This window comes from Stylophora pistillata, chromosome 1 (genome assembly GCF_964205215.1).
Source record: "Stylophora pistillata chromosome 1, jaStyPist1.2, whole genome shotgun sequence".
NCBI lineage: Eukaryota > Metazoa > Cnidaria > Anthozoa > Scleractinia > Pocilloporidae > Stylophora > Stylophora pistillata.
This window is the reverse complement of record NC_142519.1, coordinates 16363386-16386635: the sequence shown is the minus strand read 5'-3', so window position 1 is coordinate 16386635 and position 23250 is coordinate 16363386. Positions and strand designations below refer to the sequence as shown.

The 23250-nt window shown below is 40.1% G+C and overlaps 4 protein-coding genes and 1 pseudogene across 6 annotated transcripts in view; all 5 read left to right on the top strand.

Moving 5' to 3' along the window:
- The window catches only part of LOC148741428 (uncharacterized), a 36139-nt gene extending 32374 nt beyond the window's left edge, over positions 1 to 3765 (top strand). For both annotated transcript variants that reach the window (XM_088740885.1, XM_088740879.1), the window contains exon 2: positions 3252 to 3765. In XM_088740885.1, coding sequence (XP_088597011.1) covers positions 3252 to 3601 — 350 coding nt within the window. In that variant the 3' untranslated portion in view covers positions 3602 to 3765. The remainder of the gene's footprint in view (positions 1 to 3251) is intronic.
- LOC148741425 (uncharacterized) overlaps positions 1 to 23250 on the top strand; it is an 81104-nt gene that overhangs the window by 19530 nt on the left and 38324 nt on the right. The window lies entirely within an intron of this gene.
- Positions 1 to 23250, top strand: part of LOC111345489 (uncharacterized) — a 55839-nt gene that overhangs the window by 13328 nt on the left and 19261 nt on the right. The gene's annotated exons all lie outside the window — the stretch shown is intronic.
- On the top strand, positions 5732 to 8980 carry LOC148741427 (uncharacterized; annotated as a pseudogene). The gene is made up of 2 exons (XR_015993942.1): positions 5732 to 6442; positions 8414 to 8980. The product of XR_015993942.1 is annotated as an uncharacterized LOC148741427 (transcript).
- On the top strand, positions 19622 to 21418 carry LOC148741426 (uncharacterized). Its single transcript, XM_088740701.1, has one exon. The coding sequence runs from the start codon at positions 19637 to 19639 to the stop codon at positions 21020 to 21022; it is 1386 nt and encodes a 461-aa protein (XP_088596827.1). The 5' UTR covers positions 19622 to 19636; the 3' UTR covers positions 21023 to 21418.

Below are 23250 nucleotides of genomic sequence, written 5' to 3'. Positions count from 1 at the left end.
TACCCGTACAAATGATGAGTACTTTGCAGGACAACTACATGCATTAGAAACTGAATTAGAGCAGGGGCACTCGTAGATTTGCGTTTTTGTAGTGTTACTTAATTTCCATTGTGGTGATCCCAAATATTGCAGTGTGTGTTGTTTATGTTGGGAAGATCCCGTGATCAGCGAAACAAATCTATTTGCCTTGTTGAGGTATCTTGTTCAGTACACCCTTCCAAGACAACCTTCGACTGAATTTTTTTGTCCTTGTCATAGCTAAATTTAACATAACTTGGTCGCAAATGTCTTTGATCTAGGGTGCTATGATGCGGTGTTTTTGCACATTTTTGCTGTGTTACGATGTTTGATATTTTAAGCTCCTTGATGTCCCATTCATAGAAACTCAGAAAAAAAGTGTTCCTATCACCACAAGGATCTATTTTTGTTTCTTCGTCTCTTTCTCATTTCCCTTTTTTTTCTATTACGAGAAGCGCTTGTTCGGCATTTCAACTGAGTGGGGGAGGGACCGTCCAAAATCATTATCGGTAATCTAATTTATAATTCGTCATTCAGACGAAGAAAGCAGATGTTCTAAATGTTTATTGAACTTGTTTTCAAGGAGAAGTAAAAGAAAACGGGGGCAGCGTGGCCGAGTGTTTAGCGCGTCGGACTCGCAATCCGTCGATTCGAGTCCCGCTCTGACCACTACCTGGATTTGCTTCACGGTAGCTCCGAGTTCAAATCCTCGGCCACGCTTGTAAATAGCCAACTGGTTTGCCTCCGGCCAGTTGGGGTTCTTAGCAATTTATGTTCAATTTTAATTATTTGTAGCTAAGTGTGGTGTCATATTAAATAAATAATGACTTATGACTTATGACTTAAAACATCCGCGGTTTGCCGAGGCAATCGTCGTCCATGGCTGTTTTTCAACTTGGCTCACAGAATTGCATGATATAATCAACTGAATGATTTGTCTGTCTTTTTTTTTCTTTTCTTTTTTTTAATTTTTTATGTTGTGTAATCCAAGTTATCGCAATGCAGTGGAGCTATTGTGGTTCTGTTCGGTTTTTTCGGTATTTGTTTTGTTTTGTTTTTTTGTCACGATATGATTCTCCGCCCTGAACAAGAAGGAAAATGCGGGTGGTATAAGTTACCAATAACAACAATATTTATGGAGTATTGCCATGTGCACACATGCTACTTAAGCTCTACATTCTCAACATACCGAACTTTGGGGTCATTCTCGGTGTAAAAACCTGACGAGATTTTCTTTGTTTCATGAGATATTGTTTTGCTGTACGCTATTGTTTATAATGTTTTGTTATCTTTGTATTACGTCACTCGTGAGCTTCACGGGTTTTTACACCGTGGATAAGCCGCACTTTGCTGGCATTTTTTCAAACCGATTAGGGACATTCTGAACATACAAGATTACAAATAGGTATGCTTATGACAACAAACTAGGCAGAGGATATTTCAAATCTTAGTCGGGGAAATGGTTAGATATTCTTATCTTCTCTGATAGGGACGAATAAATCGAGGTCCCGTCTCCTGCAGGGTTGAGGGTAGGAGACGTTAAGTACCCGCACAGGAGATCACTGTGTGATGGATTTCCTCCCCTGGGGTGGGATAGGTGGGTTAAAGAGGTTAGGTGTCAATTGGGACGAAAGTTCTGTTCCTTTCACCTGCCATTCCCGTGGCGAACAAATTAAATTCCTTAAATTCCTTAAAAATTCTTGGCTAGCTGGTTGCCCCCCTTTCACCCTCCACATTTCAGAAATACTCCCCTTCCTCGGTCTGCCTCTTAAATAATGAGATAATGAGCTTGATATTTCTCTCTCGGGATATTCAACGAGCTTGGAGTCCACGGGGCCAAAATTACGCATAGAAACCGAGTGCGTATAGATCACTTTCATAAATGGCTGCCGTACAAATATTCTTTTGTTTAAACTTGAATTAGCCCTACTGGCCTCGCTTGAGATAATGTATTCTTTTGAATTTTGTACTGGAGAACGAGGCCAGTAGGGCTAATTTAAATTAAACAAAAGAATATTAATCCGGCAGCCATTTATGAAAGTGGTTTATGAGCTACACCTTGAAGACTTTGTAGCCTGATACCCTCACGTTTTTTTATTGAATGATGATTCACACCACGTGTAACTCTTGTTATTCACTATCTATCATGAAGACTACGGGCAGTCCCTCCCTTTCGGCGAAGTCCGTCGCCCGAGTAAAAAAAAAAAGTCAAAAAAATTTATGTTAGCGCGCCAAGGGGGAATTCTTGGAGTAACGCTGATGCGCCGCTGGGACTCCTTGAGAGTTCGAAAAGTAGGGACAACGGACTAGGCCCAAGGCTTTGACCTTGCACGACTGAGTGGTTTTCAGGTGTCAAATCTTAATCTTAATCAAGAGTAACCAATTACCAGTCAATCTTCATGTTATCACAACACAAGGGTGACTCAGAAAATTAAACCCTTTCAAATTTTGAGGCGCACAATTCACTGAAAATCTGTAAAATGTATCAATAAGGATGACTCTTAGGAACAAAACTGCTTTTGCTATGTGTGTGCTTCTAATTTGTCTTCAAAGATAATACAGTCTTCGACCTTTTCTGATGACTGAACCACTGGAAGGCCAAGTGCGTTGGGTTTGTCGACTTGCTCCACCACGATGCAGTAAAGCGATGAAATTACGAGGACACACGCTTTAAGGATTTTTGCAGAAAAAAACATCTGGTATAAAATACTCTTTCCCAAATCGGTTGCCAAAATTACGAGAACTTCTTTGCCAGCGATAAGAGCTTCTAGCGCCTCAGTACCAGTCTGCTCTGAACGAATTGTTGAAAACCTGAAGGTCATCAGCCTTGACAAGACTTTCAGCCGATAGCCAAACATATTTTTGCGTTGTGAGAGCAACACAGAATTCAACTCTTGAGTTTAGTCTCTCATCCTTACTTTTCGAGTGCCTCTCTCACTGAGTTCCAGCGGCACACCGGCGTAAGAGTTGCCCGAAGCGTGCTAACATCATTTTTACTTTTCACTGATTTTATTTTTACTCTCGCGACGGAATTTGCCGAAAAGGAGGGACTGCTCACAGTCTATCTATCATGGAGTAGGTGACCACTACTAATGGCCAATCAGATTGCAGCAGCTGTGAACGCTAGTCGATTTTAAGAATTGTCTGTTTTGACGTTCCTTCCTGTCTCGAAGGCTTTACTAGTTAATATCTGAACTCATTTAAGATTGTCATCTTACTCTCTGTGTCATCAGGTTGTGCCTTGAAATGCTATGTGTGTTCTGGCACTGAAGATACTTGCAGCAAGAGCAAACTGGAAAGTAACCAGGCCGTCTATTTGAAGGAATGTTCTTCGGTTTTTGACAGGTGCGTTAGGAGCTGGTCTAAGAAAGATGACGTGAACGCTGTGGCGAACGACTGCGCCGACGAATCCTTCTGTAACTATGCAAAAGAGCTTTGTGACAAGCTTAAAGATAATATCAAGGATTCTGAGTGCGGGGTTGGTTGCTGTACTAGCGATGCCTGTAACGCAGGCTCACCTGTGACCTTTAGCTTCTTCCTATTGACCGTCTCCTCTGTTCTGGGCCTGGCACTAATGAAGTAGACGCAGACCAAGTAAAGATACTGACGTGTTCCCTGCACTGATTAATAGTAGTTTTATTGGGCAGGATGGAAAGTCATTATTACTCGCACACAAAAAAGTAGATTTGTAGATATAAGTGCCTTACATTTGTAAGCCTGTTAATTTGAATAAATATTTTAAAATGATCCTAGACAGCAATGATACTTTGATTCCCAGTTTGCTTCTCATAAGATGACTACACGTCGTTTGTATTTCCACCTAAATCAGTCCCTAAGTTACGCATGCACTTACGACGGCGGCCTTCAATTTTTGGTAATTCCTTGTACGTTTCTTCATTAGCCACATGTTAATTAGATATGACATAATAACATGGCTATGGTTTTGCCGTAGATAGCAATTTAAGGCGGAAATTAAGGTATATAGATGTCACACGGTCATCTCTGTGAATTGATGTCCGTCCTGTAAGTTTTTGTTAGTCGCGATTTTCTTACGAAACCATTTTGCGATGTAAATGTCTTTTAGACGACAATGAACAAATGGCTTCCAAGTTTAATTCTCATTTTACCTCTATCGCGCATCAACTCAGATCATTACTTCCTCAAATGAACTTAGACATCTCCAAACGTATTCATTTTGTCGATTCAAGAAAAGATGCTGGCATCGATTTCTCTATTCCGCCTGTTACAGAGAGAAAGCTTATCGATTGTCTCAAAAATATAAGTTCAAACAAGGCTAGCGGTATTAACAAATTAAGCGCGGTGATGCTTAAATTTGCAGCTCCTATAATGATTTCCCCGTCCATTGCCAAGTTAATCAACTATTCCTTCAGCGAATCGGTTTTTCCTCAACGCTGGGAGACTGCGAAAGTATTTCCATTATTTAAAGGTGGAGATTCGGAAAACGTGAACAACTATCGTCCGATATCTGTGTTGTCAGTACTTTCAAAAGTCATTGAGAGGCATGTACACGACACGCTTTACAGCTATCTGTGATAATTTTCATAGCTTATTTTTATGTACTTGTTGGGAATTAGATAATTGCCTGACAACACAGCGGTTTTCCCGATAAACTCGCGCTAAAATCAGTCACTCACGATATAATTTTTTAACAGATATATTTTTCTCTCACAACGTGCCGAGTTTTTTTTACAACACACGCGGTGTATTTTAGAACAAAGGATATACAATCGGTGAATGTTTCCTTTGATTGGTTACAGTTACTAATGATGACAGATTCGATCCCTATCCCTTTCCGGTGGACTAAACAACGAAATTTTAAACGCGTTAAACAGGTTTTGATTATGTAAACACACGATTTCCGACATAGTTAAGCAATAGTTTTTAAAATCTCTAATATTTTTATTGTATTTTTAGTGCTAGGAGTGCCACTGGTTTATTAGTGTTCTTTACTATTTTAGTGCTACCCTCATTAAATAAAGCCTTTACTTACTTACTTACTAATGTGTTTGACAAACTGCTCAAAATCTGTGTTCGGCAGGGGCCCGCTTCTCGAAAGTCCCGGTAAGTTAACGAGCCCGTAAAGTTGTTTTGTCACGGCTTTCATTCAAGATGGGGATTTCAAAAGTTTTGAAAATGATGCAATAAAACTATCAGCTAAAGAAACAAAAAGGACTGGTTTGGGTGCCAGAATCTGCTTTTCTATCCTTAAATTTTGATTTTAAAACATGGCTTCGGGCCCGTTAAGTTTCCGGGACCGTTCGAGAAACGGGCCTTAGGTCTCATATCCTATGGGGTGACGGTCTGAGTCAAGGCCGCTCGACTGGAAGGACATCTTCGGAATTTATTAGAGACTAGCCTTTCAGCCGAATCCAAGAAGTCTAATTCATAGAAACTGATTTATAATTTCCTCAAGGTTTTATTCTTTGTAAAGCTGAAGTTGTTCAATCTTTCATAAGTATTCAATGGTTTGCATACATCCAAGATGGCAGAAAGTCTCATATAGTCGTGAACACGCTAGGCGTGGAACGACTTATGTTAGGGGTCAGAATATGTAAATTTTTTCTCCTTTAGATGTTAACAAATCTATATGTCAGCGGCAGAACAGTTGATATCGATTTTCCAAAATAATACCAGAACACCTCTATCGACTTTTTTAAAGAAATACCGCGACGTTGAAACATAATTTGACTTTTCTTCGAGGGAGTTTCGATTAATACTCGTCGCAGTCAGTACATGTGTGACCGATTCAAAGTTCTTTGAAGGACTTTGACTCCTCGAGTAGTTTGCTTGTCGATCTTCCAAGCTGACAGAGGGTTTACATATACAATGAGCCTTGTACGAGTGAATCTTAGAAGCGAAACTTTGAGCGAAACTTTGATCGAACCTATGAGGGAACCTGTGAGCGGCCATATCAGCAAAAGTATGAATCAAGCTTTAAAATGTTGAAAATTACGTGACACCAGAGCACTGCCTTTATCCGGAGGTTTGCGGACGAGTTCACCTGTTTGAATTGATGTCTGTGAAATACGGTTTTCTAAGTTTAGCTCGTGGACCGTGTGCAATATATACCTCTTGAAAAGAAATTTTTGTGCGCGGCTGCCAGAAAAAAGTTCTTTACTCTCAGCTCTATTTTTTTCGTTCAAATCCTATCTTTCTGATATGAAAGGAATTGGGAGCAAGCCTCGTTTGGAAAAATAATGGTGGATACCCATATAGCTGAGTCATTTTCTTCGTGGATAACAAACCATGCATAACTTTGCATAAATTTGGCGTGGCAGTATATTTGCGAAACTTTGATATCCAGAGGTAACGTATCAAGTTCAATTCTGACTTAAGAAAGGAGCCACAAAAATGAATCGTTCACTGTTAACACTGACTGTCCTTGTTTTGATGGCTGTCCCAGGTAAGTAATGTGCAACTGGGGAACTAAATTAATCATAGAATATCCCATAGTCAACTTTGCGGTTTTCTTAAAACTTACTCTTGAAAAATGTGGACTGCAGGCCGACACTGGGTACGGTACAAATTAAACTCAAATCACTCTATGATTGTCGTCTTGTATTTCCAGTGGCTTCTGTTGTTACCATGTATGTTAGGCTTTCTCTCTGTGAACTGTACAAATGCGAGACACCTGACGAGTTTCTACTGAAAGAGATTGTCTTATCCTTAGTCTCCTTCGCAGCCGCTCGGGCCGGAGTCACGCAACGCTCCCCGTCGGGTATTTATGAGTTATATGATAGCGAATCCAAGTGCTGTGTGAAAATTGATGCATACGCAATATTAATTTACAACACACATTTCGTTTCAGTATTTAATTGGTGAGAAATCGTCAAAGCGCGCAGTTTTAGAGGACGAGATCAAATCCCCATATTCACATTCCCGAATCGGAGAAGGCGTTGTTAGAAATATTGATAAAATTTTAAGACTATAAGCGAAGAACACTGTTCGCCCTCGCCAAGAGCATGTACAATACTCAAGAAACATAGTAATTTAGTCAACTAATATCATCACTCTAACCGTAGCTATTACGGTAGTTTAGCGAGTGAGATGCTCGTTGCAGGGATCCCACACGTTGCTTTCGAACTGAATTGTCTCAAAATGTTTAGAAACGTAGCGAAGACTGTTAAACAGCTTGATATTCCTCCGTGGCGGCTTTAGCTCATTCACAAGTAACAGACTTAAAGCTTATTTGAAGACGTGTTTATTTACGCCTAAAATAAATTGATACAAATAGTCTCTTTTAAAGATGTGTGTCTTATTTCCACTGTTTCAGTCCTCTTTCCGGTTAGGCCCTTTCTTCTTGGCCTGATCGAGAAAAATATAAAGCAGATATTTCTTACAAATAAATTGTGCTTTCAACAGCGAGCAGGTTCGTATGATTGTTGGCATAAAACTTCCTTTAGATTGTGCTTGAAAAGTTTGAAATCGATATTTTGGTCTTGGGGCCTACTCGCCGAACTAGTGGTCGGGGTCATTGTTCTGGCACTTTACCTTTAGCTAAGGCGGGGTGAAGGATGCTTTGAAATTCCGGGTATGATTTAAAGAGCGAGAAGGGGGTATTACTTTAAAGGACGGTGGAAGGACGGGCGGCCACAGGGTTTTTAACCCTTTAACTCCTAAAAGCGATCAACATTTTTCTCTCCGTAATCTCTTCGCATTATCCAAAAAACAGGTCACGAGAACTGCTCAGGCTTATCAGGTAGGAGTAGTTATCTTGATCTAACACCAAATTCACGTAACTAATCTACAAGGAATGTGTAATCACTAGAGGGGAGAATCAACAATCACATTTTGGGAGTAAAAGGGTTAAACCCTGGCCCTTTTAAGATAAAAAATCCAATCACGTGTTTATGCACCTTACCCTGAAAAATATACCCCGCGGGGAACATATGGCAGCAGTAAGGACGAATAAGGGAATGCCGTTGAGGCCTTAGGCTTCCATTTTGTTCCTATGTCGTTGTAAAGGTATCGACTATCGAGGTTTGTACGAGGCGCGTCACGAATAGAATGGGCGTATCTTAAATGAGACAGAGATCCTAAACGTGAGGACGATAAAATGATCGGGATTCTAACAAGCCGTGCCGACAAGGAAAGGTTAAATGTTACCCGTAAATTATAAAAAGGTCTTATGCCTATTGGACCTTAACCTAGACTGCGTAAAAACAAAAAAGCATGCATGATACCATGAGCTTTGGCGAGTGTAATCTGAGGAGAGAAAGTAGAACAAAGCGACGTTAGTCAACAAGCTTAAAGGAACTAACCAAGGACAATCTCTATTCAAATGATACGTTTTTTTGCCAAGGTTAGAACTGCATTACTAACCAGAAGTCGCACGGTTTATCTCATCTGTCATTATTTTTTTTCTGTTTTTCAGCTTTTGCCATAAAATGTTATGACTGCAAGGGCACTGAAGACAATTGTGAGAAGAGCAAATTGGAGGAAAACAAGGCCAGCTTTTTAAAAACGTGTCTGATTGGCGACAGTTGAATGAGATCCTGGTATAAAGAAAAGGACAAGGATGCTGGAGTCACGATAGATTGCACTTTCCGGTCGCTATGCGAAGGCTACCAAAAAACGTGTGAACACTTAAACGGATACTAAGAAGGACTACCACTGCGCAGTTAGCTGCTGTTCTGAAGACGGATGTAACGCAGGCTCATATTTTACCGTCAGCATCATCCTGTTAGGTTTTTGCTCAGTCTTGAGCGTGGAACTGCTGAAGTAAGCCAAGAAAGGCTTTGCCAGGCTATTGCTGGCTTTTCACTTATACAAATACTTCCTCTTCCTCTTTTCTTTACGTTTTTTATTCCATATTTTTTAGATAGCTTCATTGACTGTGTAATTTGCAATACTTCTTTGGCACAGCGTTCAATGTTTATCTTAGATGCACCAACATATTGAAAGCAGAAGATATTTATTAAATTTAAAATTTGATCTAGAATGTTGCTAAATTTATATTATTCTAATTTAGGTCGGTCACATTTCATATATCCCTACTAAAACTTTGAGCATTATGGCCTAGTCGTTCAAAAGCCGATTAGCGCTAACCCAGGGTTAAATTTTAATCCAGGTTTCTTTATTAACGGCCACGATTGGTGTAAATTAACCAGAACGAACAGAAGTGGGATGGTGACAATTTGTACCGACGACAATTTGTACCGACGACAATTTGTACCGACGACAATTTGTACCGACGACAATTTGTACCGACGACAATTTGTACCGACGACAATTTGTACCGACGACAATTTGTACCGACGACAATTTGTACCGACGACAATTTGTCGATGACTGACCGACAATTAAGGAGGTATCAAACGTCAGGAAGAGCGACAAAAATTCTCTGCTAAATTCTGACCTTTATGATATTAGTCACACTTGAAAGAAGAGTGGAATTATTTCCTTGAAGTGGATCATCTTGAGCTTGAGTTTATGAATTACAGAGAGATCCCTAGTGGTGATTTAAAAAACTAAGTTGTAAAGGCTAAATAATTGGTTCTTTTTCAGCTTGTCAAAAACATGAAAATTTGGCAAAACCCCCTCTTTCAGTGGTAATCATTTTACTGATAGTTTGTGTCGAAATCTAGTGACTGCACAAAGACATCATAAAAATGGGGGTTGATTGGTGTGCATAAGGAAAAATAAATGTTAAGGATAGCGTAAGTGGAAAATATAAAATGGATCAAAAAAGATTTATCGTAATTTTGCAGTTAGAAGTGTGTGATATATTTGATCGTATACAAGGGGTAGTGTTTGACCATACTGTGGATATTCGATTGAAACTACCATTGAACAGTTCTAAAAATTATGCACAGTTCATGTACAGTTCATGCATGGACAGCTATCAACAGAAGAACGGTCAGTGTAAGCTGAAAGCGGCTCATATTTCAGACTTCTGTCCAAAGTTGTTTCGGAGATTTACTTTTCAAGGCATCAATGGATGCCCAAGTTGGCTTCCGAAATTGTACAATCTTATCTTTGGTCTCTTGAATCGCACGTGGCTGGTCCATGGCGAGTGAGGATAGCTTTGTGGCTATCTATCACCGATAAAATACGTACGCTGTTTGCAATGTTACTTGATACTTCCGTAAAGCTGTTCTTGACCACTCTGGGTAAACGTGTGACGAAATTTGACCATCTGGATTTGAACATGTTTTGTTTTGTTTTGTTTTTTTTTTTTTTAATGATCATTATTTCTCCGTTCTCCGTCATGTTTCGGTTCACGAGACCTTTTGATTTCCCACACTCTTGGTGACATTTTCGTTGAACTGTGGTTTTTTGTAATCATAAGACCTAGTTCGAGGTTACAGACAAAAAAAAAATAAACAAATGAACGACAGGGACTCCTCCCCCCCCCCCCCGCCTTATAGACTTTGAACTGATCGAACCACGAAGATTCCACAAACCGTAAGGCTAAAAATATGACCGCAATGTTAATTTTCATCTAAAGCGACGTATTCTTTCGTGGCACATTTTTCAAAAAATTGTTTTAATGACCATTAATTCAAATGTAGTTCATAACTGGAGTAGGGGGAAAACGTTCAATAACAGAGTGTGCAATCTGTAAGGACGGGGCTGAAAATAAAAATAATCAACACTGATCATCACGGGCTGATGTCAATTTTATCAATCATCAGTTTCGTCAATTTCAAGTTACGCTAAGCTATAAGGGTCTATTATATTCGCCCACCTAGGCTGACTAGGGCAAAATAAATCGACTCTGATTGTGACCATTCGGAGCGCTTACGCGTTCTCAATCAGTTCACCGCAACAATGTGTTTATGTTTGCTCTTAGGGACTTTAAGCAAACCACGACCGCTACGGCAACGAGAACGCGGAAAAACAATAGATCTAATTGGCATAACAATAGCCCAGCACGTGCGTTCTAAAACTTTGTACATTTCTTAGCCGTCCTTTGCAAAAGAAGCACGTGAAATCCCCAAAATTTGCGTCGTCTGCGAAGCGAAACCGCGGCGACGAATTATTTTAATTTACCGTGATTTGGAACTCAACGCTACTTTTATGCGATATGTTGAGTTCGAGGTCTGGCGCCCTATGAGATGGTAAACGCATGCAGTCATTGTCGAAATTCTAACTAAATGTAGAAACTCATTTTTTAAACGACGTGTTCCGTGGCGTTGCCGTCCTGACTGCTTAAAGTCCATAATTAATCTGCATAAGGCTGAGCATAACCTTGTGAAGAGTATGAGAGAAAAGTGCGACATCCCAAAACTAAATAGAGATAATAAAAGAGATATTGCTTTTTAGAAAGAGAAAATAAGAAGACAGAAATCGATAATCAGGGTGTCGGCCGACTTACGTCGATTTCACCATAGATGTTTTCTGTTATTCTGTCACGCAATGCTAACTATAATCAAAGGCGGCTAGCGTTCGAATTCTGCCTGCTGTTCCAGAATAATAGTATGTGTTGTAAGTTTACCCGAGGAAACCCTCGAGAATATCAACACCAAATTGGCTCGCATAGCGAAACAGAACAGACAAGACGGGCCGTATGATAATACGGATAACAATGGGAAGAAACGCGTGAAGTATACTGTATTATACTACTAAGCGTTGTTGCTGTTCAATGTCTGTTTAAGTTGTAATTTCTACGGTTTTCTGTTTACAGGGTCTTCGTTTTCGTAGTACGAAAACGAAGACCGGGTCTTAGGTCTTAGGTCTTCGTTTTCGAGGGTCTTCGTTTTCGTAACACCCCGTGTACGTGTGAAGATAAACAACTTAAAAGAAACCGTTTGAATAGGCGGAACGCATTTCTTGTATCGTTGCTCATGGAAGTGATTGCTGGCCGGGCAGTTCGCCTGCTCCAGGCTCACAGTTAGCCGGAGAGTAAGACGAAGTTCAATTGTAAATAGCGAAAACGAAGACCCAAAACGAAGACCGAAGACCCTATGGTCTAAAACGAAGACCCTGTCATCTAAAACGAAGACCCACTGGTGTAAAACCATATACACTATGCTAAGTTGCTCCCATTTCTATAGCGCATATTAAATTAAAATGTCATCTGAGAGCGCTACATCTGAGCGCACACAACAAGTGTCAAATTGTGTAACGCAGTCAAATTCCTAGAGTGTCGAAATGTGCGTTTAAGTGACGAGTTTAGTACATTTCCTCGTCACCAACATTAAATTTTAGATTTTTCAAATGCATATCGAGCAAATGACAATGACGTGACTTTAATAATACTGCGTCATGCTGTGACTGTACCTACCGCTTGATAGACGCTTGAGCCGTTTTAAACGCCCGACTCAAAGGTCATCTGTGCGTGACTTGCAAAGCTACATGAATAATCTTGTACAATCAAAAACAGCACATGCAATGTCCCCGGGAAAATTTGTAATTGATTAGATATTGGGCAAGTGTAAAAACGAAAACCAGTTATAGAACTGTCGCGGCTGTGATATAGGTAAGATGATGTCATACACCAAACTTGAAAACTCTTTGAATTTGACTTGGGTCTTCGTTTTCGACACATCCGAGTTACGTGCGATAGTAGCGGACAAGTGAAAAAACGAGGGAAGTTTGGGTCGGGCTGCGAATGAACGCGAAATAAACGCGATGGCTACACGTGTCATGTTTCATTTTCTGTCCCTCGTTACATTTCGCCGAGGTGAAAAAAACTTCGTCCTCTTATAGCAAACCTGGGTCTTGTAGAGAAAGCAAAATTGATGCCGGGGTTTTCACGCGGACATCTCAGAGAGCCCATCCGTTGGAGAGAGACTAGAGCGACTATCTCTACTAAAATACCTAGGGCATCCTCATGGCCTGAACCAGGAGCTTCCTTCTCTCTCTCCCCCCATTCTCTCTCGCCGAAATTTTTATCCAGGAGACAGCAAATATATCTAGGTTGTCATGCGCTTCTGGGCCCATGTCGCTTCTTTAAAAGTAGAATGTGTCATGTTTGATAGTCGCAGCGTTGGTTTTTAAGATTGGTGAGATTTCAGTTAACTACAAAGCTAGTCAAGAAAAATTGATACTTTTTTGCCCATGTTCTCTAGCCGCTGCTTTGAAATGTTACACGTGCAAAGGTAATGATGAATCTTGTGGCAAGGGAAAGTTGGAAGGCAATAAGGCCTTCTATTTGCAAACCTGTTTGACAGGGTCTGACAGGTGTATGAGGACTTGGACAAAAGGCAAAGACGGTGTTACTGAGGTGTTTAGCTCATGCGCAAAACAATCCCTTTACAAACAAGCGAAAGAGCGCTGTGAGGATAGCGACCACGAATGTGCAGTTGGCTGCTGCTCTGAAGACGCATGCAACGGAGGCTCCACTATCGTCATTAACATTATCTTGTTCATTGCGTGCTATGGCACAGGCCTGGCTCTTGTTAACTGATCCTTCAATGACTAGAGCGATGTTTATTTTTCGTGGTAGTTTTAATTTTGTTACTTTTATCCGAGGTGGTCCAAAGAAGCTATGTGTGTTTTCGGGGTTTAAAGGTCATCAACCGCTGCCCAGTTAGCCCAATGGATAGTGTGCTGGACTGTTGTGCGGGAGGTCGAGGGTTCAAGCCCCGGCCGGACCAACATTCAAGGTCTTGAAATAATTGAGAAGAATTTGCTACCTTTGTATAACATCAAGAAATGGTTAGATATTCTAGTCTTCTCGGATAGGGACGAATAAATGGAGGTCCCGTCTCCTGCAGGGTTGGGGGTAGGAGACATCAATTTCCCACACACGAGATTACTGTGTGGTGGATGTCCTCGCTTGGGGTGGGATGGGTGGGTTTATACATTGAGTGTAAAGCGCTGTTGATCTGTCATTGTAAATAGTGCTCTATAAGAAATGAACTATTATTATTATTATCATAAAAAGGAATATCTGAAATGCTGAAGAGATGTGTATAACTGGAGTAGTACAGGTTAAAATGTCCTCGGTATGAGATCTATCCCTTTGTCCATTGGAATCAAATCACTTTGTAGCTCAATGATCTCGATATTCCCTTAATATGACACGATTGTGGGATAAATTTAGATTAGATTAAGCGTTCGCGTGTGTAGAAAAAAAACTAACAAAAAAGATTAAAAAAATAGCAGATGTTAATCTTAATAAACGCGAGAAATATAATGTGTTAAAGGGAACCTCCACTTTTTTAACAAATAGCGCTCGAACTGTTCCAAATGTACTTCTTAATAGATCTGACATGAAAAAAAAGCTTTACCGAACGGTCTGACTTTTTTTTTTTTTCTTTTTTTCAAAGAAGGACTTTGCAGTCATCTTGAATAGCGCGTAATGCACTCTGGGCTGATGACGTGTAATGATTGTTCGGTGCACTCCCGGAGTAGTTTTCATTCTTGTTGATGCTATATTGCTGTCGTCTGAAGAAGATTTTGGTGAATATGTCACAGATCTTCGAGTTTCGTTGTACCGCGTCTTGTGCTCAACACGTGAGGGGAGGAAAATATGTCACTTTTTCGCGTTCCTTTTCTAGCTCTCGTGGCCTTCATTTGCCGCCCGGCGATAGAAAAACGCCACTAAAATCTTTTAGACGGAATGCAACATTTAGGGTCGGAAATTTAATTAATACAAATATTTGGCCACGAAATTGTCATTGTCATTGTCATGCCTCAAAGACTGAAAGCTTCTAAAATGTATGGCTAAAACAACTCACAAGCAAAAGGTTTTAGGGCCTTGTTTAACGAGGAATGGTTTATCGGTGATCACAACTTACGAAAGATCCATTTCGGTTTCACACAAGGTCACGGATCATCTTAAGTTGCGTTTAACTTTAGTTACTTTGTTTTTTCCTTTTCCGCGAGACAAAATATTCAAGTAGTCACCCTATTATCATATTGCAAAAGATATCCTGGTCATAGCTAAACTTTAGAGGTGGAAGATTTGGAATCGCTTGCAGGCCCGTGAAAATCTTTTAACTAATTCGAGACAATACTTGAAGTCCAACTCCAAAGTCCAACTCAAAGTCCAACTCGACCGTACCTGACTCCCAAAGATTATACATCGGAAAAACGTCGTTTTAGTGACTGAAAGAGTAAAAAACGCCACGCGAGAGCAAGGTGAGTTAAAGTTGCATTGATCATTTCCTTGACCGCAATGCACCCATACAAAATTTTTATCGTTGGTCTCACATGGCTTGTCACGCGCTCTTCACAGACTAGCACGTCAGAATCCAAACTGTACCAGGCAGGAGGCGTTTAACTCCGAAACAGATATAGGAAATGAGCCAATAAAATGAATCTTTTGGCGCTTACATTGACTGTTCTTGTGTTAATAGCTGCCCCAGGCTAGTGATGTGCAATTCCTTGGATTAGTTCAGCTGTAGTAACGAAGGAGTTTCCGCAGCACAGTCAAAACCAATTAAGCTGGTAAACAGAGTGAAATGACCGAGCTTACGTAAGTGATAAGTTCTGAGGCTGTTGGGCGAGGAGTTAATAATAATAATAATAATAATAATAATAATAATAATAATAAAGAGTATTTCTATAGCGCACAACTCCAATAAATTGCCTGTGGCGCTTTACAAGAAATAAAAATAAATTATAACAAACTACTTTTACTAACATTCACTAACAAACATTTTAAAAAGATAAGTTTTCAAAACGCTTTTAAAAACGTCAACAGAAGAACTCCTACGTATTGAAAGAGGCAAAGAGTTCCACAATCTAGGAGCACATACTGCAAACGATCGATCTCCATAAGTTCGCATTTTTTAAGGTGGCTCTACAAGGTCGCCATTACTAACAGATCGCAAAGAATAAGAGCTCCTACGATAAGTTAAAAGATCAGACAAATACGAAGGGGCCTTACCTATAAGAGATTTATAAACTAAAAGAAGAATCTTAAAAACAATATGATGCCTGATGGGAAGCCAATGCAGATCAATTAAAATCGGAGTAATACGATCGAACTTCCTAGTCATGCAAACTAGACGCGCAGCAGAGTTCTGAACAGATTGTAATTTAGCAAAAAGGAACTTAGGAAGTCCATAAAGTAGAGAGTTACAATAGTCAAGTTTAGAGGTGAAAAAAGCTCGAACAACCATTTCAGAGGTTATCGCGGGTTAAATACTTTTTAATTCTCGAAATATTCCTAAGATGATAAAAGGAAGACTTTCAAACATCAGAAATACGTGATTTAAAAGACATAGTATCATCGAAGAGAACGCCAAGATTGGAAGCGGCTTTCACTGGAGCAACGTCAACATCTCCAACACGGAGACCGGACAGCGACGGACAGGAACGATAACTGGAATGAATAGCCAATGCCTCAGTCTTTTCTTGATTAAGTTTCAAATAATTGAAAACCATCCACCGGCAAATGTCATTAATACAAGCCTCGAGTTGCAGCTCGAGATTATAGATTAATAAGTAAAAAACCGACACAATTTTGGTTTTTCTTGTTCAGTTCACATGGAAGCCAAATTTTAAGGAATTCAGTCGATTCCATGTACTCTATTCATTCATTTGAAGAGGAGACATCTGGTCGAAATAAAATTGCGTGTTTTAGACCGCGCCTTCTCAGAACCCCTGAAGTTCACAGCAAGCAAGGTGGCGCCCCGCGCTTCTGGTAACGCTTACAAGCTACTTGTAAGAAAGCTTTGGAAGCACTTTTCTCTGCTTTGATTTGCGCACCAATTTGCTAAAAAATTTTCGAAATCGGGATTCCAGAATCAAACCGATTCCCTTGAAGACAATGGAGTGATGAAGGCGAAGCGCGAATCAGCCATCATGCATCACGGAATTGTTCAGGTATAGATCTACACAGGTCGATCAAAACGTAACAACTGAAATGGTACATCATTTTTTTAAATCTTATTTTGTGTACAGCCGTAAACTATCAGGCGACTCACTGTTTTTAGTAACTATTACGAATATATAGCAAATCAACCACAATTTTCCATTGTCTATTTAACAATTATTCCACTCGCGCTTGTTGGATATGAGATGATAGACAGTTAACTCGGCGCTACGCGCCCTGTTGGCTATAATCATCTCATATCCAACAAGCGCGAGTGGAATAATAGCCCATTTTCGAATTGCCCTTGGCCTCATTTTCAAAACGAGTCCTGGTGCTCATCTTTTCATACGATAATAAGTTTTCATTCACATGCAAATTAAACTAAACTTTCACAAGAATGGTTGAGCACCAGACCTCGTTTTGAAAAAGAGGCCAAGGTTAATTCGGAAATGGGCTATTATTTTATTAAAAACGTTAAAGTGGGTGGGAGAGTAATAAAAGGTAATTATGATTTTATCAACTGAGTTGATAATGTGAAATGGCCACTGTAAAGAACATGAAAGCTGACGTTTAGAGCGTTAGCCCTTCGTCCTTCGTTCTGACCAAGGGCTAACGCTCGAAACGACAGCTTTGAAACTCTTTACGGTAGCCAATTTATATCAACTCAGTTGATACCATCCTCGGAGACCCAGGGCTGTGAGTCGATCTCAAGTTAGGGCGGAAGAGCTCTTCCGCCCTAACTTCAAATCGACTCACAGCTCCTGGGTTTCCGTGGATGAGTTGATACAACCCAAACTATCTTGTAAGAGGAGAAAGAGCTTTTCAACGCAAACAAAATAATGTTTGAGGCAATACTCGGTTAGTTAGTATGGAAAAGCGTCTTAACAAAAGTTACTCGATCATTGAATTAACCGAGTGAGTGTTCGAACCATCACCATACTCCTACTTCCCAAAAGTAACGTGTTGACTACAATGATATTGAAGATCGTGTTTAGTGGATTCACAAGGCTGATATACGGACTTCAAGTCCCTGTTTTGTATGCTGTTTTGTCAACACTTTTGATCTTTTCTCTCTTTTTTCGTTTTTTCAGGTAGTTTAAATTACAACACGCATGTTACCTCATTCGCACAGTCTTCAAAATGATGTAACGTCCTCGAGCGGAAAGGGTCTCTAGAGCGTGCTTAACGCTTTTTTAAATAATAGTATTGTCAATAGCTTTAAAATCTACGATATGTTAGTTGCGTGGTCACATTTTATACCCACAATAAAACTTTGTGAGCGTTGATTCTAATTAGTGGCTGCCTAGATGTTAGTTTCGCTTTCTCAGTTCTTGGCAGTCAATAAAGTGGATTAAAACCGCAAGCAGTTAGTGAAACCTACTCTAATTACAAGCGGGTGTTCTGGGAAAGGAATCTTCGCGGACATTGAAAACCGAGCGAATGTTAGTTTCAAGTCTGATTTCAAATTTCAAACCACAAATTACAAAAAGCAAGCGTTTTGTTCCAACATGCAAAACTCTTCGCTAAGTGGGTATTTTCTATCCATCTGTAACCATAAATGATCTTTAATAGGTGGTTTGCACGTTACGTCATTGCCGCCATGTTGGTGGACGTAAACATATGCATATCTCATTAGCTTTATTGTTCGTCCACCAGCATTTGTTCCTTTCACCATTGTTACCTGTGTCTCTAGAGGTTGGTTGCAAACCACCTATAGCGCTATCTACTGCGAGGATCGTGCATCATACGCATAAATGATCTGTTAATTATCAGGTAGCTTTAGAAAGTTGGTGTTCGATTGTTTGGTGAACGAAATGCTTTTCATCAGAGACTTAAAACCCACTCTGAACGTGCAAAGCGATTCAATTCGCGCAAAAGTATTTGTTTAGCTCGTAACATATTTATGCTAATTTAGTGTTACACCTTGTCACAAACTTTATTTTTATTTCTCCTTGACAATGGCGTCATGATGACACCGAAACGTCGGTTTTTATCGTTAGTTTTTGCTAGTCTTTGTATTTCTAAATCTTTATTGATAAGAATCTTAAAACGCGATAATCAGCTACATTTGTTCAGGAGACTTGAACAATGCAGCAAGAAACAGATTAACTACGATGGCTCAATCGAATTCCTCAGACTCTGTCAGAACTTCGACCTAACTCCAACTTTCGCTAAGGTCGACAAAGCAAGGCGTTCTAAATGGAAGCACTCTTCCGAAACCTTTACGAGGAATGTCATCTCTGAGGAACTAAATGGAAAGATCAAACAGAGTGCTTATCAAAAACGCGAGATCAATTCCATCTACGATGAGATTCGCCGGAGCTGTAGTTTGCTTCGCTACACCTGTGTTCTACGCACTATGGTTAGCCTTAAAAAGAAATATCATCAGGAAGTTATGAATACTCACACGAAGAAGATCTCACGGCTGCTCAACATCGAAATGGATGTTGACGAACATATTTTGAACCTGTCATCCTACAACCTCTCCTTTTTTCAGAAACTGGTCCTTTGCCGAGGATTAAAATTTGCCATTCCTCAACGTGTGTCTCCCATGGACGTTAAAGCAAGCTTTCAAAAGGCCTATTGGAGCCTTGAACCCCACCTCAATGATGTTAATTTAAAGGAATTATCTGCAACAACATTACGTTTCGTTGCACTCAATTACATCGAACGCAAGAGTCCGAAACCTCCAAAGACATTGTTGAGAGCTATAGAGGAGTTAAAAGGGCGCGACGACATAGTTATCACGAAACCCGATAAGGGGTCTGGTGTTGTGGTTCTAGACAAAACCGAATACTTGCGATTACTTTCTGAAGCCTCAGTCAATGATACAAGCAAGTTCCGTGCCGTTCCCCTGGACAAACCCACAAAGAACAATTGGCTATGAGGCCTATATTATCAGCCACCGACACGTACAACTTTCCCCTTGCTAAATGGCTCGACGAGAAATTGAAGCCCTTGTCCCTTAATCAGTATACAGTAACTGATAATTTTGATTTCACAAAAGAGATTCACGAGCTGAAGATCAACAACGGTGAAATCTTGGTTTCGTATGATGTCTCCTCGTTATTCACAAACGTGCCTTTGGACGAAACAATAGAGATCTTGGTTAACAGAGCCTTTTCGAACAATTGGTTCAATACTACCCATAATCTTGCCCTTACCAGAACAGATCTTATTGACCTCCTAAACGTAGCCACCAAAGGCCAACTATTTCAATTTAACGGAGCTCTATACGAACAGACAGATGGCGTTGCTATGGGGTCCCCTCTCGGGCCCTTATTAGCAAACGTCTTCATGTCATCCATCGAAGATACCCTTGAGCGACAAAGAAAACTCCCATCCTATTATCGTCGATATGTTGATGATACACTCACTGTAATGCCTGATCTAGCAACAGCATCTACCTTCTTGCATACCCTCAACAGCGCCCACACTTCGGTCAAATTCACCATGGAGGTGGAGAAGAACAGCAAGCTTCCTTTCCTTGGCACCGAACTACTCAACCATGCACCTCGGATTGAAACCAAGGTATATGTGAAACCAACAAACACGGGCCTACTATTACACTACCAAAGCCATGTAGACAATCGCTACAAACGGAGCTTGCTGAAAACTATGCTGGATCGCGCACACCGATTATCTTCCTCCTGGGCCCATTTCTCTGATGAGTGTGATCGCCTAAAGAAAGTTTTCGCACGGCTTAAATACCCGGAACGCCTGGTAAATTCTACCATTAACACCTTCTTACAATCAAGAATTGTTGGTACGCAGCCCACACAGACGCCCAAAGAACCAATATCCATTGTTCGTGTGGTCATACCTTTCAAAGATCAGGAATCAGCAAATTATGTTAAGAAAGAGCTCAAGAATCTTAGCATGAAGGTGCAGACAACTGTCCAGCCAGTATTTGTTAGCCGCAAAGCTGGCCAAGATCTTAAAGTACGAGAAATCAAGCCACAGATTGTCAACCAACAACGCGTCGTTTATCAATTTCAATGTGACCTGTGTGATGCGGGTTATGTGGGCTATACACGCGGACACTTACACACACGCGTGGATGGACATAAACGAAAGGCATCTTCAATATTTAAACACTACCACGAACGGCACAGCGAAGTCCCGAAAGACTTACTGAAACGTTTTAGCATTCTGAAAAAGTGTAGTAACAAGTTCGATTGTTTGGTGAACGAAATGCTTTTCATCGGAGACTTAAAACCAACTCTGAACGTGCAAAGCGATTCAATTCGCGCAAAAGTATTTGTTTAATTAGCTCGTAACATATTTATGCTAATTTAGTGTTACACCTTGCCACAAACTTTATTTTTATTTCTCCTTGACAATGGCGTCATGATGACACCGAAACGTCGGTTTTTATCGTTAGTTTTTGCTAGTCTTTGCTTTAGAAAGTATTCTTTAAAATTTAAGAACCTCGTATACTGAAACATCTTATAGACGATTAAAAAATTGCTCTTCCTCATCTCGTCTGTTTCCCGTTGCAACTTTCGAAAGGATATAATATGATTTACATGAAACACGTCACACCGCAGTTTGCAGGCCTTATGCGCCTTGAATCCTGCCTAGGTGGGTTGGGAAATTTGAACCGGAAGTGTCAAGTCTTTTCAGTGGAATACACATGTTTTATCATTAAAGGTAAAAAGTTCACTTTTGCAAGCGAGTAACTCAAGTTCTTATTACGATAAGTGTATATGTTTGATCTTGGCTGATACAGTCGAGATTGAAAAGAACTACAGACATGAACTTTCAAGACAATAATGCTATCAAAACCGTGAAGGGGCTTAAAACAGGCCGAGAACAATCAGGATATTGGTTCCTTTTATGCTCGCATTTGTCGTTCCATACGCGCCTTATTTAACTTACCTCTGAGTCAGTTTCAATGCCTTTTATAAGATCACCAAATCACATAATTTTAAACAATTATTTTATCATCCACAGCGTGGGTGCTCTGTTGACATTTTCAACGTTCCTGTCAACTTGACAATACATCTCGTTCAAATAAAGGATTTTCAGCGCTATCTAAAAAGAAATTCATTTCGATGTTTCGGAGTGAACGATTACGATATAAAATACATTTTTTTTTTCTCGAAACCCGCGTATCTCTACTAAAAAGGGACCGAAAATAGAAAAGAAAAACGAAGGAAAGAAGAAAGTTAGACTTGCCTGAAAAAATCCTTCTACAGTACCGAAAATCTGTGTTTGGATGTTAACACGATGGAAATGAAGGCGAGAAGGACCAGGAGAGAAACTGACCTTGCCTATAATCTTGGTGCTACTTGATCTGACCTCATTTGATAGGCTTAAGATCTGTGATTGACAACGCTCCTTGCCCCATGGAAAGGCACACCTAAATACTTAACTCTACATATGACGGGCCTCGAGATAAAATCACACAACGCTTTTGTCATAATGTTGGCCTTTATGAAAACTTAATTATACGAAAACTTCTTTTAGTTGATTGTATTTCTATATCTCTGCGTGTAAAGCTGTGAGGACGCGGGAAGAGGAAAATCATCAAGAGTTAAAAGGCTTGATAAGCCAAACGGGTGTCCTCTAACATGGGGGGGGGGGGGGGGGGGCTTAGCGCTGACTAAACTGTAACTAAATAGTGTTTAAGACTAGATCGATTATTAATACTGCTCTACGTTACGACCAAGGCAGCAAACAGGAGGGTGGGGGACCTGATTCCGTTTCACGCACGAATTTTAGAGGAATTCACGCATCCCGTATACAAAGGGAAAACTCGTGTACTTGATTTCACGGACATCTTAAGGTTTTCACGCGCGTCACGGATATTTCAGGGAAACAAATAACGCCTCACGCAGGTTCATAAATTCACGAATCATGCTCGCCTTTCTGCGAGATTCACGTGTCACACATTAATAATGATCTAATCACGTGTCACGTACAAACCTTTGCTTCCCTCTTCCAGAAGGATCGTAAATGCCATTTAATCTTAATTTTTTAGGAAATCTGGATTGAAATTCGAAATCAAACTTTCCGAAGAAATAATTTCAGTAGGATCGACTCTTGTCTCGGCTTACAGGTGTAAAGAGAGTAGCGAAAGTGCAATTTACACTGTTAATATCTTTGAGTCAGGATGGAAGCAAAAGACAGAGTGCTGCTGGCCACAATTCATAATGCTGATGACAGATGAATAAATAATTCAGTAGCTTTCTGTACGCGCTGTTCATGCTCAACAACACCAAAATATTTTTAGAAAGCCTTCTTTTAAGTATAGCAGGTTTTCCCAGTTAGTGATGAGGAAAAGGAAATGAAAAACCATAAGAAGTTTGTAAGGCTGGTTTTCGCCATTTCTGATCATTTGTAATCCATTCTGACTTTGTTGACGAAATTACTGGACTATAATTACAACTTGCTGTTGTTAATCAAGGCAGTTAATCTAGATTAAATTCGTGACGAGTGAAATAATGAATTTCTTCTCATTTGGAAAAAGAGAGCCCATTTCCAGTTTTTGA